The 20,130-nt window shown below is 30.2% G+C and overlaps 2 protein-coding genes across 2 annotated transcripts; one reads left to right on the forward strand and one right to left on the reverse strand.

Moving 5' to 3' along the window:
* Positions 1 to 6,959: 6,959 nt before the first annotated feature.
* LOC132939235 (protein disulfide-isomerase A6 homolog) lies at positions 6,960 to 9,894 on the forward strand. Its single transcript, XM_061006309.1, has 7 exons — positions 6,960 to 7,344; positions 7,443 to 7,639; positions 7,720 to 8,118; positions 8,186 to 8,395; positions 8,464 to 8,621; positions 8,789 to 8,947; positions 9,031 to 9,894. The coding sequence occupies exons 1-7, from the start codon at positions 7,329 to 7,331 to the stop codon at positions 9,194 to 9,196; spliced, it is 1,305 nt and encodes a 434-aa protein (XP_060862292.1). The 5' UTR covers positions 6,960 to 7,328; the 3' UTR covers positions 9,197 to 9,894.
* A 3,409-nt stretch (positions 9,895 to 13,303) lies between these two features.
* LOC132939419 (uncharacterized) lies at positions 13,304 to 18,183 on the reverse strand. Its single transcript, XM_061006574.1, has 4 exons — positions 17,746 to 18,183; positions 15,161 to 15,325; positions 14,638 to 14,727; positions 13,304 to 14,452 (listed from the first exon to the last, which is right to left on the reverse strand). The coding sequence occupies exons 1-4, from the start codon at positions 17,810 to 17,812 to the stop codon at positions 14,280 to 14,282; spliced, it is 495 nt and encodes a 164-aa protein (XP_060862557.1). The 5' UTR covers positions 17,813 to 18,183; the 3' UTR covers positions 13,304 to 14,279.
* Between the last annotated feature and the right edge of the window lie 1,947 nt (positions 18,184 to 20,130).

Consider the following 20,130-nt stretch of genomic DNA (forward strand, 5'->3'; position numbering starts at 1 on the left):
ATTATTATTATATGTATACATTGTATATGTCCATATGTATAGAGTTATTAAAACGGGCTTTGTGTGTGTGTTGTATAACTCAACAATATATTATATAATATTATGTACAATGAGAAAAATATTTATAACACTGATGTGTTTTTTTTTTTTTAAGCCTAGAAAACGTCTATCAGTCCGTATATTATATTAATTGTCCCGGAAACAATGAAATTAAAAACACTACGTCACCGAGCCACCGAAAACAGCAGTGCGAGGGTCGCCGATACCGGCTGTATACAATGCAATAATATTATAATATTATGTGTGACCTCTTCGCGCTTACATAAATTCATACCATTATTACGTGTGAATGTGCCATGTGCAAATGTGTCTACTAGATACGTTTGACTTAAGCAGAAACCATACGATGTTGTTTACACGATAGGTACTATACGTAAATGCGTTCATACGATATATTTTCATTTCGATATATTATTATCATATAGGTAGGCAATCTATTGTTTAATAGGAACAATAAATTATTCATATCATAATTTATTATATTATTTGACAAGCAACAAAAATGTATAATTAATGGACTTGTGACGACCAGACATGGGCGACCTGTTTTGAGAATACTATCTTTATGTAGAACCGTATAGTTTAAGTGTGCGTGCTTAGAGCCATATAGCGTGCCGTATTTTGTCCCGTGGGTCCGAGTCTGCCGATCTACGATGACACCTGCCGATCTGGTGAATGCACACACGCTCATCTCTGCCGTCTCGGGTGGGTCCATTTTCCTATACCGTTTTCCTTCTAAAAAACAAATTTTGGATTCCATTTTCCTCCAAACTTTCATTTGGACTAAAATCATAAGTATTACAATATTTAGCTAGTACCAGTGTTGTAGTGCTGTGTACCGTATTATAAAGTACAAGTCGATAACAGAAACTGGCCGACTGGTTTGATTAAGTCTAATTAAGATACGTACGTACGGTTATACATGTACAATATACGTTGTGTACCTACTGGTGAAGTTATCACCGATCATTATGATAGTTCTTATGGTTATATACAGACTTGTGTTAAAAATACACACAAATGTTCGATCAATCGATCTGAGCTATTTCACTATATTTTTAGTAGCCAACTGTATACGTCGACTAGTGACAGTCGCGTTATTTCGTTGTATTTCTCTTATGTTTTCATTTTTAATATGTCTGAAAATGTGATATTTATAGAAAGTTCCCGTGGAAAACCTTTAATAACTCGCGAAAATTACAAATATTTTTTAGCGTACAAGCCAAAATCACGTTGGCAAGGCTGCTCAACTATTTGCCAAGCACTAAGCAGAAATGTATGTATAACCTATTTACGTGGAGTCGCGTTTTAAATTTTCAATCCTTAGCTATAAAAGTTAAATGAACTTGAACTTTAAATTCTCTATTATGTCCCCACCTATAACATAATACTATGAAACAATCTTAAGCTAATTCAATGTGTTGTACAGCAGAACAGGTCACAGATACGTAGTTATTACACATTTGTGTAACAATGCGGTCATAATATTATTATGTTATCAGTTAGCGAAATAACTTTGAACCCAGGATAATGACATTTTTTTTATCATTATCTTTGGCAGGAAGACTGCCTATGAATGCCATTGTCTCTTTGTTCATAGTTTGTCATTGAAGTGTATTGTGAGTTGATGTACAGGATGACTGCTGCGTGACGTAAGTTTCCACACCACCTATGCTTGTTAAACGACATCATATCACATCCATCACCTATGTTGTTTAAAAGCATGAGGTATTACACGTAGCGCTTTTCCTCATTGCGGTGTACTGGTGTCCCCATGCAGGCCTAATCCACATCGCAAGCGAGAACACGCGAACGCCGGTCGACTGCGCAATAATATTGTAATTTACATAGATCGGTGAAGCGAAAACTGCACTTCTCTGTCGTATAATATTTTTCGTTATTTATACATCAATAAAACATATTTTAAATAAAACAAACACATATCGAATTTATCGTTGAATATAGATTTTAATTTCAAATTTTAAATTTTGTCGCAGTACGGCATTCGCACATTTTCGGCTTACTATAAGGTTAAATTTTAGTGTGTATAACTCGTATAAGCCACTGGAAAGACGAGCTAGGCTGCTGGTGCCGAGGGATTATAGTATTTATCACATATCATGTTATAAGTCCAAGAGTAAAAATACTATATAGTTTTAAATTAATAAGATGATATCCCCTGATTCTCATTTAAAATTCAATACTGTCCTAATAGTATAACTATAGCCATATTTTATTATTATTATATTATAATAATTATCATATTTGTATTATAATATTTAAATAAATTATATTTTATTTATTATTATTCAGAGATTACCAAAGTCCTATTTCTAAGTTATTCTTACCACTCACTTTTCCCATTGAACATCTTTATTCAACCTGTTTTAAATGCCGTGAAACTCATTCTGAACATGTTTTTACGTTTCTGGAACAAAGTGTTTATTTTGTGTGTGTGACGCCGGCCGGCGTAGTGGGTGATGTGTTTGGTGAGGGGACGACAATATTAAATAGATACATTTTACAAAATACATAAAATCATCTTACTTGGTGTATGCATCTATAGCTTAGCTTACTTATATGCGCCGACCAAGACTTATATCAAAATAATTCCTTATTGTCACCTGCACTCAATACATTTTTTATAAAGCTTGACGGTGTTGAAACTTTGTAGGTGACGCGTGGTGCGTCTATGCAGTGGCGTAATTTCGGGGGGGGGAGGCACTTGCACCCCCGGAAATGTTTGGGGGGGGGGGGGGGTAAAAGTATTATTTTGCCCCTCCAAATAATCCACATTTCAAAAGTATTCTTAACAAAACTGTTAACACAATATCATAATATTTTTTTCCTCAAATTACTTTATAAAAGTTTATATTTATTTTAGGTTTCTCTTGTTGAATAATATTATGTTGACGTAGGTATTGTCAGTGTTACTGTTATTACAATAATCGTATTATTCGTGACTATTATTATCAATTATTTGTGAACAATGTGAACACGTCAATATCTTGAAATCGCGATTATGACTACAGGAACGGCCGAACGGGAGGTTAATTTTTTTGCCCCCCCTAGATTTTTATCCAGTTACGCTATTGCGTCTATGAATCCAAACAGTGTAATTATTTTATATTGAAAATAAAAAGAACTTATACTTTACAAACGAAAAGAAACTTAAAAAGATGAAAAAAAAATATAGGAAAACTTTTAGAAAATAAAAATTAGAATAGGTAGTAATCGGAAGGATATAAATATTATTAACGAAGGTAAAAACTGATGTATTATAATATTATTATGCAAATGTATTTTAAACAAAATTAAAACGCCAATAACATTAATAAGAAAATGAATAACTAGGCATCATACTATTGAGCCAGCTTATCTATTATTTATTGTATAATATTAAATATGAATAACTTGTTTGTATGAGTTTGTTTATATTGTGTTTGTGGCTAACAAAAGATACTAAATATTATAATTTGTGCACCCCTAAAAATATTGGTCTAGTTGCGCCTATACCCGGATGGTTGACCACTGACCATCCAGGGTTTAGTGACAAATCATCGCCAAATATACACCTGTTCAACCTTCCATACCCTCCTCCACACTAAAATAAATCAACATAAAAAATACTCACCCAATGGCCTATGTTACCGTGGGTTAATTAATAATAATAATAATAATAATAATAAAAAAATAGTACATTCTGAATAATTAATTTAACTCTGTATAATTTTAGAGTGGATTGACCTATTGCCAATTTTAGAAGTAAGAATAATATCTAGTATTCTAGCCATTATTACTATATTGTTATAATGATTTCTAGTCAATGACATGTTTTTGATTCTGAGCGGAGCAATGAATTTATTAATCTTACAATGATGTTTTTTTTTTTTAATTTGTGTCTATCATCACCTTTTGGAACAGTGCCAATGCTTCAATTTTCTTCAGAAGCATCTTTTTTTTGTAGGAAAGTAAATCTAGTTGGTACTTTGGTGGACAAAAATAAAAAATCCTAATACCTACTTTTCAAAAGCGTCAGGAGAAACAATCAAAAAAAAATAAGGAAAACCTGAGATTTTTACGCAGAGCCTGCAGTATTTGAAAAAAATTGTTGGTTTTAGTTTAACTCTAAAGAAAATAATAGAATATAGATGTAATGGTCACTGTGTGTTTGTATATTAGCAATTTATATGCACCATAACATTTTCGAAGTATTGCTACTCTTTTTGAGCTATTTATAAGCATAAGAAAATATCGAGTCTCATCAGTTTTTTTTAACTATTGTAAATTAAAAAAATTTCGATCTATCAAAAAACTTGAAAATATAATACAACGTTCCTGATAAGTTGATGTTAGTATAGAAATTGTAAAAGAAAGATAAGCGTAATCCACGATCAGTTTTTATGAGCGGCTGGAGTTGATATTTTGACAAAATTCATCAGAATCACGAAAATTGGCAAATTATTTTGAGTTGGAAATTCATAAGTAATATTTTATTTATATCTAAATTTTGAAAATTGAATATAAGATTATCTTTAAGTATTCCTACAATTAACAAAAAAAAAGTTTACCTGAAAGTCAAATTAATTTTTACGAGCTCTTGAAGCTAGACATTGGATCATAGACAATGAATATTTTCTAATTTTTTGTCATATGCTTCTATCGTGTATTGTCGCTTTTTTTTAATATAAAGTTATGCAATAATATATTCGTAGCCTCGTAGGTAAGTACTAATGTACTATATCAGCAATCAGTGGTTGCCAAACCTTTTTATAATCGCGTACCACCTACACAGTTTAAACATTTCCATGTACCACTTGATCAAATAACTTTTTTTATGTTTATCAAACATGCATACCTAATATTACATGTATCATATACGGAATTTTATTTTATTTGGAACTACACAATTGAGGGGTGGAAACCAAAACGTACTATTGCCAAAATAGTATTCAGGAGAAGCGATTTTTTGTATCTTAACATTTCCAATAAAAACAAACCATTTATAATCAGACAAATCTTTTTGGAAAAAACGTTTTTTTTAAAATTATTTAATAATATATTATTTATATTTAAAACTACTCAAATGTGTTAAATATACTATTGAGTTATATTTTTAATTTAATTTAAAACTTAATTACAATTTTTAAAATTAAATGTTAGTACGTTTTGGAAAAACATTTTTACTTGCCAATGTAGGTTAGGTATACGTACAACACGGGCAAAAGTACGTTTTGGCATAGCATAAAAAAAGTACGTTTTGAAAATAGTTTTTTTTTAAATAGTTAATGATTTGTTCCTATTCATTTAACATGGGTAATAGTATGTTTTGGCGTAAAACTGGAAAAAGTACGTTTTGATTTTCTAAATATAATTTTTATGTATGGAAAAGGTTTGGATTACCCAGTCATTTTGAATCGCAAATTTGACCAGGAAATAGTACGTTTTGATCTATTCTGACGACACCAATCGATGTATCGATATTTTTTCCATAAAAATCGATACCTACCTCGATGTTGTCAATTTTGGCAATAGTATACGTTTTGGATTTCCACCCCTCAATTTATTATGACATAACTTAAGCATTTAGGTAATACATAAAAAGAAAATGAAATATGCACAATTATTATATACCTATATTTCTTTTATTAATATCAAGTAAACCATATAATATTTAATGTGAATAATGATTCATTCCATTTTTTTTAATAATGGGAGATTTTCTTATCGTACCATCTATGAGCTCTCCGCGTACCACAGGTTGAGAAACGCTGTACTACAATGTTGTCGACACAATTTTTCATCAAGATAGATAAGAATGATATGATATGATAATAAAGTTTATAAAGTAAAATCCCGTGATATTTCAGTTAGGTATCCGTTAATACTTATATGCCGCGGCCGAACCAAAATTAAATCTAACGACTCGACGTTTATGTATAGTCGTATGTAATGTTGCAATGCGGTTGTTATTGTCAATGTTGTTGTTATGATTTATAATCTTTATCTGCTGTAACGCTGCACAGTGCACGGTGAATCTAGGAAAAAAAGGCAACTGAAAAAAAGAGCAAAAGGAAAAAAAGGCATATAGGCGTAGGTATATACGCGTACAAGAAAAAACCAAAAGCAATACGCAGTACCTATAGTTAATTTTTTCTGAACACCACAGACTTAAAATAATATATTCTATTTTGTAAAAAATAATTAATTTTAAAAAAATATTACCAGATAATTCGAAATAGAAACATTATATCATTATAATTTATAAGTCACGTTTATTGTTGGTTAAACTGTAAAAAATGTATGATAAGTAAGAATAAAATTAAAAATATACAATTAAATGCTTATAGCATCAATATTTCGTCAATATAAAATATAAATTTATCATATCATTTATATAATGTAAAGCTACAAAATAACCACGTATATTTTACGCATTTCACTGATCACGTAAAATATTGTTTTGTATGGTATTTAATATTTAAATCTCGAGTTATTAAATGTTTAAGAAAAACACAAAAATGTGTCGTTTGCTTTTCATTTATTTGCTTTTTTCCTATTACCGTGCACGGCACACTCAATTCGGATTCGCCAGGAATACCATATTTATTCTGTGATACAAGTATACGACCATCTGGACGTTGTTGTTATCTTTTAGCGGAGACCGGGCAAAATGCTCAAACATTAAGCAAATAGATTTACAACTCTGTGGCTCAAACGCGGTTTTATCGGTTGATGAACTTTACTCAGTAACCGATTACTACGAAATCTATGGCTTAATATTAACGTTTTTTACAATCTCATCGGCTTGTGATGGTGCAGTGGCGTTAGCGGCGGCGCGAGCGCATCGACCAATGAGAGCGGACCACGAGCGGCTGCCGATGATAACACGTCCGTGTCGATAACGCGAGACTGCGAGAGCCGAGAGATTTAGGTTGTCGCCGCCGTCGTTATTTTGTCTCTTCCGATAAGTTCTGCGTAAACGGCGGAGACGCAAACACGAATCACGTAACCTAATCGGACGCGCGCACGTCGACAAAGGACGCTCCACGCACCGAACAGCCAGCCGGCGGCAGACACGATCGCGTCACGATTTCTTTATCGCCCACACTCTAGCCATAGTACGTCCTGTCGTCGTCTTCCGATCGAGCGGCACTCCGGCTCAATCGTCCCCTGACTCCCGCTGCGCACGTCTAAAATATTATTCCTTTGTTCTCGATTTCCTCCGATTTTCGATTTTCCGTTGTAAGAATAAAACGCCGACTGATATGAACCCGCTGTGCTGTAAGTAGTGCCCGCAACCGACATTCGGACGCTCGTTCGCAAACTGCCGATCGCGTCGAATGCGGCTCGTTGTTATTTGTTTTTGTGGTTTTTTTCAGACGTTTTGTTGGCGGCCCTTGCCAATTCCGCGGTGGCCATATATCCGTCCAATTCGGACGTCATTGAACTCACCGACGACAATTTCAATCAGGTGCTCCAAGGCGTCGAGATATGGGTGGTCGAGTTCTATGCCCCGTGGTGCGGACACTGCCAGCGACTTGTACCCGAATACTCGAAAGCCGCCAAAGCCCTTAAGGTATAGTACTCACGACAGTGTTACGCGTTCCAGGTGCTGGCCAGGTCCTTATGCGTATGCTCCGTTATTTTTTTTTTCAGGGTATCGTCAAAGTGGCTGCCATAGATGCCGATAAGTATCCGTCTTTCGCAGGCCGTTATGGGGTTCAAGGTTTTCCTACTGTAAAAATATTTGTTGATAAAAACAAACCTCAAGATTTCACTGGAGATCGAACGGCCGTCGGAATTACTGATGAAGTCACCAAAGCCATAAAGAACGCCATTAGCGCTAACCTCCAAGGTGTACCTTATGGATCATCTAAATCGTCTAAAAAATCATCATCTGGTGACGACGTTGTTGAACTGACTGATTCAAATTTCGATAAGCTTGTATTGAATTCTGATGATATTTGGTTGGTTGAATTCTTTGCCCCATGGTGTGGACATTGTAAAAACTTAGCTCCTCATTGGGCAGCAGCTGCTTCAGAACTCAAAGGAAAAGTAATGCAAACATTGTGTCCCTATAACATTTTAAAATTGAGTCTTTATGGTTATTTATGCTTTTAAGGTTAAACTCGGAGCATTAGATGCTACTGTGCACTCTTCAAAAGCTCAAGAATTCAATATTCGTGGATATCCCACAATTAAATTCTTCCCATCTGGTACATCCAGTTCAAGTGGAGCTGAGGAATATACTGGAGGAAGAACATCTTCAGACATTGTTAGCTGGGCAATGCAGAAACATCAAGAGAATGTACCACCACCAGACATTATTGAGGTAAGGTTTTAGAAAATAGAATTAATCAATAAACTATGATTGCTTAATTTATATTATATATTAAATAGATTGTAAATGAAGATACATTCAAAGCTGGGTGCTCAGAGCATGCTCTATGTGTGGTCTCTGTACTACCCCACATTTTAGATTGCCAGGCCAGCTGTCGTAATGAGTACCTGAATACATTACGCTCATTAGGAGATAAATTCAAACAAAAACTTTGGGGGTAAATTATGTTTCAATATATAATTTTTTCTACTTCATATATTTTCCATACATCAAATATCTTCAATTTTACCAGATTCTTGTTTCTTGTTCTTATTCCTACTGTATTTTTTTTCCTTACAATAGTTTGTAGTTTATTGTTAAATATGATTCTAAAAAACTATTTAGATGGTTGTGGGCCGAAGCAGGCAAGCAACCAGAATTGGAATCAACTCTAGAAATCGGCGGTTTTGGATATCCCGCTTTGGCTGTGCTGAATGTTAAAAAAATGAAGTATTCAATTTTAAGAGGGTCGTTTTCAGAAGATGGAATTAAGGAATTTTTAAGGTATACAATAGTTATCTATTTTTTTTTTCTTATAAATTGATTTAAATTTTATACTGATTAAATATGTTTCCATTCTTTAACAGAGATTTGTCTTACGGTCGTGGTACAACTGCCCCAGTCAAAGGCGCTGCATTACCAGAAATTCAAGCAACCGAACCCTGGGACGGTAAAGATGGTGAATTACCAACTGCCGATGATATTGATTTATCTGATGTTGACTTAGACGATCTTCCTAAAGAAGAATTATAAACACATCTCCGGTCTCTCTTTTTTTTTATATTTTATATTTTTTAAGACTGAACAAGTTTTGCTAATAAAATGTTTAATTGTAACACTTAACAGTCAACCTTCTGATTTAAACTTCAATAAACTAACGTATTATAATCAGAAAATTAATATTAATTTGAAGAAAATACACTTATAATTTGTAACTTATTAATTAACTAGTTGTTAAAAATAATCTAAATAATACCTAGATTTCCACCTATTTATGTGTACTATTCTTTTTTAAGATAATATCAGAGTTCAATTTTTGAAGAATGTTTTTTTATTTAATATTTATTATTATTATTTTTAAAGATCCATTGTAATCCGTAGTTGATTAAACTGTTTGATGGTATTTATTATAATTAATAATAGTAATAATTTCTATATGGTAACTTATTGTACTCTATAATCCTCCAAAGTAAGTAATAATAATTATTAAATTGAATTATTCATGGCGCACACTTATAATACATTATTTAGAATGAAATGTATTTGTTTGTAGATCAGAAATCTGCAATAAATTTTTCAGTAAATTGTGTTTAGTTAATTGGCCAAGTTGATACTTTGTATAAAATCAAATTTGATGATGCTATTAGAAATTTATAATAATGTGGATTTGTAATGTTGTAATTTGAAAAATCAAATCCTTAATAAAAATGAATAAAGGCATTTATTTAAAATATTATTTTTTTATTATCAAACCTTTTTAAAATGTTATATTTTCGAAAGAAAATAGAAGATTATTGTTACATATATAATGAGTAAAAATGTTTTCAAATAAATCTGCATGCAACAGTATAAAATCAACAAAATATTCATGTTAAGAAGAAACCTCTCCAACAACCAGTGTTTGTTCTACGGTGTTCAGGTCACACCTATTTATCTCTGAACATGTATGATCTATATTTGTATTTTTTAATGTTTATCTACTTGGCTTTAATGCTGGGTTGCATATTTAACCACTAAACATTTATCATTAAATCAAACAGCACAGAATAATAGTCAATATAGTCATTAAATTATTCAAATTTTTTTTTGCAACTAAGCATAACCCTATATTTATTAACAAAAATCTTGATTGGGAACTATTTGGTCAATATTGTTCTGTGCTTGCAGTAAAATTGTATTTAATTTCTTTATTCAAATATTTGTATATATTCATTTATTCTATAAAAAGTAATGAAATTGTATGAGTGCTAAGAATGCTAAGATGTATTTCTTAAAAAAGTATACTTATCTTACTTACTTTTACTTATAATTGTATTATAGTTAAACAATTTCAAACCTAAATTAGAGTAAATATTAAAAAAATAAAATTTTAATACTTTTACTTTAACAAGTGTAATAAATACTTGATTATTATTTATTAGTACCTATTTCTAGTATAAGGAATTATAGTTATTAGTACGGAGCTGATGTTTATGCTCTAAAGTAGAAAAATTAAAAAAGTGGGTAAGTGCAGGATGACGCTCTGCTGTACAGTAGGTTACAAGTGGGTCTCTGTAATGGAAGGTGTTAAATTTGAATTCAATGATATATCATTGTATAAGAAAAACGGTCAGTTAGCCTATGATATTACTAAGTATATTTGATGATATTATTGTGAATAAAGTAATTTATATATATACCTATTTATGTGGAACCTTGTTTTAAATTTGAAATACTTAGCTATAAAAGTTAAACGTTTTATAAATTTTTAACTCCAAAATAATTATTAAATTTTAAATTTGAACTTTAACTGTTTATAAAAATAAATTGTGCCTATGTATTTTAAATATTTGCCAACTGCTATTGTAACAATATATTAGGAGACTTGCATTAAATGTTCACGCTTTTTTGCCCAACAAATAAAATTTTATTGATATATATGGAAAAAAAAACTAAAAAAATTGAAAACTGACTGTGTCCGTAAACAGTAAATTGAGTCAAAATATTTTCAAAATTTCATGGTGTATAGAAAATGTTAATATAAACATTCAGTAAAATTTTCATGTATCTACAGTTATTTGTTTTTGAATAACAATAAAATAACGAAATCGCTACATGGGAAATCGAGTGAATATACAATATTGTAAAAATATGAATTTCAAACGTTCATAAAAATTTAAATCGATTTGCTTGTAGACATTTTTTGTTTGGATAAAGGTAGACAAACTAATGAGGAATCTTGTATTACATTTTCAAATCTTAGATTTAAAAAGAAAAATTTTTATGAATTCTCAACTCAAAATAATATGCTAATTTTTGTGATTTGTCAATATTTCAACTTTAAATTCTTATAAATACAAACTGTGACTAAGGATTTTTAATATTTTTCAAATGTCATTGTAACAATATAGTAGGAGCCTTGTATTAATTATAAATGAATAAGCATCCGCTCATCGGTTAGGTTATAATATTATCTCTCTATAATAAAGGAATCTTGGATGAGTTTTCAAATAAAAAAGTATATTCCCATCTGTATTGGTTTACAAGAAATATTAAGTTTATTGAATAAAATAATGTACACATAGTTATTATTGTTTTTAAATCAATTAGAATAATTATTTCTTGAAGTAGCACAGGCCTTTGACAAAGTTTGGCACCCCTGCCTTATTTTCAAATTAAATTCATTCCTACTCCCTTCATAATATCATGTTTTCTTTAAGTCATATCGATTATCTAAGCGAATCACGAATGTCACATCTCTGTCAGGTCAGGAACAGAACTCTCTAGTACCTATCTCTCTAATTTTAGCCAGCTTTCCCCAAGGTGCAGTTGCATCTCCAACTATCTTTGTTCTGCACTCGGCAGATCAACCCATAAATCCGAATGCGCCAACGATAAAGTTATATACCAATATATACTCCACCCACACCGTTCCTGATTTCTCTCCAAAGCCACCTCAATAAGTTATCACACCGGTACTCCCTCTGGTGCATTGGTGCGTCTAAAATCTAAATGAATGAAAGCAAATGTGACGTACACGCTACATTTGCTCACCGTCACAGTAAACCCTCTCCAGTTGTCCAGTACATATAAAAAACAAACCTATACCAAACTCCGACACAACCAAATATCTCGGCCTAATTTTTGACAAATGTCTAACATGGGCTAGCTAAACACATTCATACAACAAAATTAAAATTAAATAAACGACTCACTACCTTCTAAGAACCCATCCTAGGTAAGTTCTCAAAACAAAAATTAACATATTCAATCTTATTCTTAATTCTATTTGATTGTATGGTTTACAGCTTTAGGGCACTGCTAGAAAATCGAATAGGTATATTCGTACATTAAAAATACAAAAGTTTCAATCAAAAATTCTTAGAATCATAACTAATGTTCCTCCTTATATTTCAAACCCACCTTCCACACGTCACTGAAACAGCCAAGATATACTGCTCTATAAATTCAGAAATCATCTTCAAAATCACACCTGACCCCATGTTAAAATTACATATTATCTATCTCCATCCCCGGAAAACACCCCCCCCCCCCCACCTCCTAAGACTCAAGCAACAATGGCCCAGAGACCTTTAGGTTAAAAACAAATACCATAATTAATTTGTAAATTCACACGGAAGTGCTTTGAATGGTTGGTTCTTCCCTTAAGCCGCCATTCATAATTTTAAATGAAACATCCATTATGCTTATTAGACTATTTTTTGTATGTATAAATTAATAAATAATAATAAATCACTAAATAATACTAAAAAAATATGTAGGTACTCTAGGATTAAGAAAAAATTATAAAATAGGTACTAAGCTACTAACTAGTGATTTAATAATAATTTCTTTGTACATACACTTCACTTAAATTGTAAGTATTATAAGTGGAATTTCATCTTAAAAATACTAATATTAATTTTTATCTCATTTAAAAAAATCAGTGATTTTCCTTAATCATTTTTAGGCTTTCTACTTTCTAATTCTAATTCCTCTTTAATTCAGACATTATTAAATAAATTAACTGATATTAATACTAATAGAAAATAAGACAGTTGTTTGTTACATTGAACTTTTGAATGCGGTCAATGACTGTATTGAAATATAACTTATAACTTTATAAGTATAATATTAAAGAGTAAAAACACAAGTAACAAATAAAATTATTTTTTTTTATTCAGTTCTTACTTTTACAAACCTCCTAAATATTAAAATAGAATGTAATTAAAAAAAAACCTGTAATAGTGTTTAAAAACATATTATAAAAATAATAAAATTGTTGATTATTTTTTGCACCAAATTTAAGAGGATGTGATACCTGCATGTGTTGTATCCGTCTTAGAAGTGTGTAACATAGCAAATTGACCTCTTATAAAATCTAAAGGTAAGATTATTATTTAGGCAACATGATGGGCTTTTTAATATATTTTAATTTTAAAGCGAGTTATGAGTATTTTAAGATGTACAAACAATTTACAATTTTAAAATATTCATAACTCGCTTTAAAATTAAAATATATTAAAAAGCCCATGAGGTTGCCTAAATAATAATCTTACCTTTAGATTTTAAAAGAGGTCAATTCGCTCTAATTTTTAAACTAACGGAGCTAGATGTGTTCTGCTGAGCGTAAAATTTGGTATGTTACGCACTTGTAAGACAGAGACAACACAAGTGGGTATCACGTCCTCTTAATACATCATAATTAAACTAATAATACAATAATTATTTAGTTATCATTAAATTTGGCATATAAAATGGAGTATATAAAAAAAATATGCACTAATTAATCTCTTAGAAATAAATACAAATTTCAAAAATATTGTTCTGTAAACAGTTAAGTATAAATTATTGAAATCCATTAAATTAAATTAAAAAATCCATAAATATAATTTAAGGAACTGTTAAAAGGCAGTCACTGTTTGTAGATCTTATTAATTTAGTCAGTCATAAATTTAAACAAAGTAAAGATGCTTATAAAAAATAAAATAGGAAACATTTAAAGGTACACAAATAATTGTTTTACATTAAACATTTATACTATCACGATCATTATTTTCAGAATAAAGTCAGTTAGTCACCACCACCTAGAGATTTTAATGTTCATTTCTTGATTGTTGAATTGTATGCATGGTCATTACGGTTTGGCAGACATTTGCATGACGTCATACTTGCGCTCTTTCTTGCACAGAATCGGATAAAACAGTACCCAATAGTAAACGGCTATGGCACCGAATATAATCGTTAACACTATTGCAATGATAACCCATGCTGAATGGAGAAGAGAGTTCTTGCGCACCAATTTCATATCTGTTTGATATACAAAAATAAATAAAAATAAATATTAAATACCTAAGTATTGAAAAAACTTCACAAGCAAGAGGTAGGTACACAAAATGACTGCAAATCGACAATAATGTTATCCTTATAATTTATAATTATAATAAGTTTGTGATGATTTTTGACTGACAGTCGTAGCAAAGAAGCACACTCACCTTTGTGCACTGGTGGTAATTGAGATTTTTCTGACTCCTCAGGTTTGTCTTTATATTGACTTCGACTGTCGACATCATTGACAAATGCAACTGTGATATTAAAACAGAAAATATTTGTATTATAAATATTGTGAAAGCAACATCATGGAGTAATGAGTATTGATACAATTAAAATGAAAACAAATTTACTTAACAATTAATTTATATTATTTGTTTAATGTTAACTAATATTTAATACTACCTACACATCTCATTCATCACTCATGGGTTAAGACAGTTATATAAGCAAATATATTTAATCAAAAATAAATTAATATATAAGATATTATAACAATATAATATTTTTTTTTGACACCTATAAGTTATTATCTTTATTAACACTATATTTTGTCGTGTATTAATTTTTCATGAAAATATTAAATTAAAAATTAAGACTAACATTTGATCTTAACACATAACTTTCCATTAATAACACAATTTAACAAATATCAGCTTCTATGTATTATTATGATTTATGGGTTACCACTAGATTCATGATTACGCCAGCCCTGTACATTCTCCTTTGTTTGTGACCCAACCCGTCCCAACAACAACATTGATCCTGGCAACAATAAAGTTTGACTATATCTGGGCCCTATTGACAAATTTGACCCCCTGCCAGAGCCTGAGCGGCCAGCTCTCAAATGGCCTGTAAACAAAATTGTATTTAATATTTAAATCTTTATTGCATCTTTAACATGCAACAAGATAAGGTATATTTTTAACCATCACCTCCTAACTCTTAAGATTAGCGTCATTATATTTATATTCTGTTTCTGTCCTCCATAATAAATGCTAGAATATCTAGTAATTTGTAATTTCTTCACATCATTTGAGGTAGGTATATTATTACTATCCCAAGATTTAGATTTAAAATGACATAAACTACTGGATTCTTCATTACGACATTACTCATAATAAATTGTGTATAATAAAATAAATAATATTGGCAATCGATATTAAAATGTACCTAAATGTAAATTGAAATAAATAGCTTTTATTATTTTGTTGTAGAACATCAAAATACTGCAGGAAAAAGAAAAAACATTGGTTTGACTATTTGAAATTATAAAATATAGATACATCAAAAAATACAAAATTACACTCACATATAAATAAATACAATTTAGAAAAAAAAATATGAAATTGAACTTTTTTCGATAAAGTTTATTAATTGTGCTCTAATACAGCTCATGTCTCATTACTTCATTTTTTATTATTTCATATGGCGTAGCTATATTGGTGAAAAACATTAAATTAACAGAATATAAATAATTTACTAGAACTAAGGTAGATTACTTCATACAAACTTATTAATAGGTATTGGTGTAAAAAAAAATGTTTATATCATTAAAATAAGAATAAATACATATCTAGATACTTAATTGTTGAAACACAGAATATATTTTAATTAACTAATACAATAATCACAATAATGATTTTGTTTTGTACCTACTTACATATTATTATTTAGGTACTTCTAAATTGTCACATAATATAGTTCATAACAATAATATCTTTCTGTGTCGGCAATTTTTTATAATAACAAGTTAATGACAAATATGATTAGATTAAATAACTATATGAACACATAAAACTTCTAAAAATAAAAATGTGTTATATATTAAAAACAAATGTTCACTAAAAATAATAAAGTACTTTGTTAAATATATTAATTGTCACTAATTGTACCCACCTACCTACCTACCTAATCGCTGTACCAGATTACAGGTACAATATATAAAACTAGATAAGGGATATTATGCTATATGCATACACATAGGTAAGTTTTAAATTAAAACTGTGGCCAAGGTCAAATTGAGACTATATTATAAGACATAATTGAATTAATTGTTCAAAGATTCAAAGTACAATAATAATATTATAGTAGGTAACCAACAACTTTGTATGTTGACAAATAAAAAATAATATTACATTATCAGGTTTCATGCTTGGTAAACATATATATAAATAATTTAACCAAAACACTGTATTATAATAGTCATTAATAGATCACAAGAGAGAATTAGTAGCTGTTTTCACTATACAAATTTAATTCAAAATATGCAGTGATATATTTTGTAGAAAATATAATTGAGATATTTGGAATATAAATTTATTCAACATCAATAAATTGTTAGTAAAGAACAAACTATAATAATATTAAAAAGCGGGTGTATTGTAACTTTAATATAGGTATTAATTTACTGAACAATGGTTAGCAGAACTCTTCGCTAAAAAAATATAATTAGTTATGGGAGTACATTGAAGTTTATAAAATTCAAACATGAACAAGATTTGGTTAGTTAATATTTATATTAACAAGAAGGAACTATATTTCTGTATTTCATCAGTAGGGATATAATTTTAATGCACTAAAAATCTTGAATAATGCAGTTCCTATAAAATATATTGTAGTTATACATATTAATAAAAAATAAAAATCTATATAAAGTGTAAAATATTTTAAATTAAAGATAATATAGTTAAATAGTTAATTAAGTATGGATATGCGTACAGAACATGTACAATATTTGGGCATAAGACGCAAAAAAAATATAATTCTTAACATGAGTAATTTATGAAAATATTTTAGATTACACAGATTACAGGCCAAAAATGCCTAATAAATAAAAAGCTCAAATTTATATTTATTACATAGTATCTAATTCAAACCTTATTATTAGGAACCTATATCTTACAGTATGCTAAAAATAATGCTTTTCTACTATAATACTAGATAATTCACAGTCCTATTCATGTATTCATCAGTGTGTTAAACCTTCTTTTAAACACAAAGTTAAGAATTAAAACAAGTAGATTTAAACCTACAATAAAATTAACATTTGCCATAGGTGCAAGAGACTTTAATGTTAAGACTAAATTGTGATGTCAAGGCAACTTTCTTGGTTTAGTTGTAAGTTGTAACAAGTGTAAAAATAATGTGTTAGTTAACTGTACCTAGGTAAGAATATAAAGATATTACATTTTTAGTTATCTGGTGATTTAATACTTTAATGTCCCAAGTTAACTATTTAAACTATTTTCAAAATTCAATATACGACTCACCAAGTAAAACTCCTAAGACTACTGCAGTTGTTAATAACAACTGCTTCTGGTGTCCTGCAAGAGACATAAGTAGATATTTGTCGGATAAAAACGCGAAATTCGATAATAGATTGTTGGGTCTCGCTGTCGTCCCTAAATTTAAAATAACGCCATAAACATAACAAGCGGAATTATTAAATTTGTATACGAAAAAAACGACTATTCAAAAAAACGTAGATATCCACATTCCACAGGTTGGAATAGTGTAGTTGGAACGCATGCGCGTGCGTTACATAACAAATAAACAATAACAAGACTCATACATGATACATATATATTGTCTTGTCTACCATAGGCCGTCGTACGTACAATATAACGACGAATAATATATTAATATTACGTTTACGTTTCACAGACGAGCACCAAGGTCGTACACCGCAGGATGGTAACCGTGTTATATGTTGATAAGAATGTAAACGGAACGAAATATTATGTTTTATCTGTCAATAACTGTCATGGAAAAATGTTGGGGTTGGGGTTGTGCGAACCACGAGTTGGTATATTATTGTCCTGACACTACCGTTCGGAGTTCCCACAAGGTTGCAACACTGAAAGATGAACCGGACGGCGGACTCGACCTGACTCCTATAGTCCTATTAAGCATACACTCTTACATACCTTATAGGTACCTATAAAAAAGAAGCTGCGCAGCAGCTGATCATCGATCTTGAGATAAAGAAATTAAAAAAATTTGCCGAGCCCGCACTATTTAAAATACTTAGATACCTACTTAATAATTGGCTATTACCTATACCTAATTTAATAATTAGCATATAACATTGATACAAATTATGAGTACCTACCTACAATAAAACTAATGCTATAATTAAAATCAGTGCTTGAATTGGAAAAAGTAAAGGAGCTCAATCTAACGATTTAAAAACTACGTTCCAAGAGCGCAATTATTCAACACAGACCATACAAAAAATATTAGGGGTACGAAAAAAAAAAATTAAAAATAGTAGGGGAGCCCCCTACGCACCCCCCTCAATTCGAGCACTGATTAAAATTAAAAGTGATCGAGCTCCACACTGTAGAGTATAGATTACTTTAGTCATCTGCTACTTGCCAGATTTACATTTTAACTGGTTTGGTGTTAATCTTTAATCTACCGCCCTTGGCCCTTGTATTGGCAAATCCTAAATCAACCACTGAATGTTATATACTTAATTCATAATATTTTACAGTCGTATGTTCTTTCCACGGTTATCTACTAGTAAATAACTACCTCCTAGTTGAATACTATGTACCTACCATTAAATATCTCAGCCCGATGACCTTAAAGATTGAAATACGGTTTGCTGTGATGAATAGGGGGTACGGAAGTACACATTTTTGGATTTTCTTTGAGACTTGGAAGGTGTTTATACTATCTAGCTTATTTTTTCAACCCTATCTATATGTAGCTATAAGGTAGCTCAAACTTGAATTTTTTTTCAGCTTATGAAAAAATAATATTTTTTTGTTTATGTAGGTATAGGGTTGCAAACGCGTATATACTTATATATTACTATTTATAGCTATCCCGCTCGGTGTTACCCGTGCTAAAGATTTGTTTTTTTTTTATAAATATATCTGTAAAAAATATATATGCCATATTTTTACTAAATACTAATTATAATAATAACATGTAACCAATGGCAAGTGGCAACCCTATACAAAAATAATTCATGTACATTGTACGAGCTTTCCTTTAGCTACCTACATAGGGTTTGAAAAAATAAGCAAAAAACACCCTCCAAGTCTCAAGGAATCTATTGATATTCTTTATTTCTTAACGATTCAGTAATTGTTGAGTATGATAATATAGCTAAGGCCTAAGAGACAAACATCCATTTGTATATAAATAAACTATCTATATAAACTACTATTATAATATTATAGTAAAAAATATATGCAAATACCATACATTTTTTTTCAAATATATTTATAAAAAGGTGGGCAAGTGGGTGTCGCTCTGCTGTACAGTTGGTTACAAGTGGACTTAATAAATCAACATATATTGATAACCCCTCACCCCACAAATGGGGCCCCTGAGTAAGTCGTGAAAATTGTACCTACTCGTTATAAATGTTACAGTTTAATTATTATAATATTATAATGTACTGTCTACTGGCTAATATACATATAGTATATACATATTTTGTCATTTAGCTATCTGCAGAAATAATTTTATCTATCAGAATAATATGTAGGTAAGTATCATGTTTTCTTTACTATCATCGGAATGTTAAAAAAAATTTAGTTTGGATTGGTTAGTCTACAGCTGTGTTAATAATGTGTAGATTCTTATTGAAATTAAATATTAGTTATTATATTTTGTATTGACATATCATACTCATAAAT

This window comes from Metopolophium dirhodum, chromosome 2 (genome assembly GCF_019925205.1).
Source record: "Metopolophium dirhodum isolate CAU chromosome 2, ASM1992520v1, whole genome shotgun sequence".
NCBI classification, from domain to species: Eukaryota; Metazoa; Arthropoda; class Insecta; order Hemiptera; family Aphididae; genus Metopolophium; species Metopolophium dirhodum.

Excerpts from the sequence above, each read along its gene's own strand:
- LOC132939235 (XM_061006309.1), top strand. Across the intron at positions 8,396-8,463 it reads CACCACCAGACATTATTGAG|ATTGTAAATGAAGATACATT; the intron begins GTAAGGTTTTAG and ends TATATTAAATAG. Across the intron at positions 8,948-9,030 it reads GGAATTAAGGAATTTTTAAG|AGATTTGTCTTACGGTCGTG; the intron begins GTATACAATAGT and ends ATTCTTTAACAG.
- LOC132939419 (XM_061006574.1), bottom strand. The coding sequence starts at position 17,812 with ATGTCTCTTGCAGGACACCAGAAGCAGTTGTTATTAACAACTGCAGTA. Across the intron at positions 15,326-17,745 it reads AGTCTTAGGAGTTTTACTTG|GCCATTTGAGAGCTGGCCGC; the intron begins GTGAGTCGTATA and ends TTTTGTTTACAG. Across the intron at positions 14,453-14,637 it reads ATTACCACCAGTGCACAAAG|ATATGAAATTGGTGCGCAAG; the intron begins GTGAGTGTGCTT and ends TATATCAAACAG.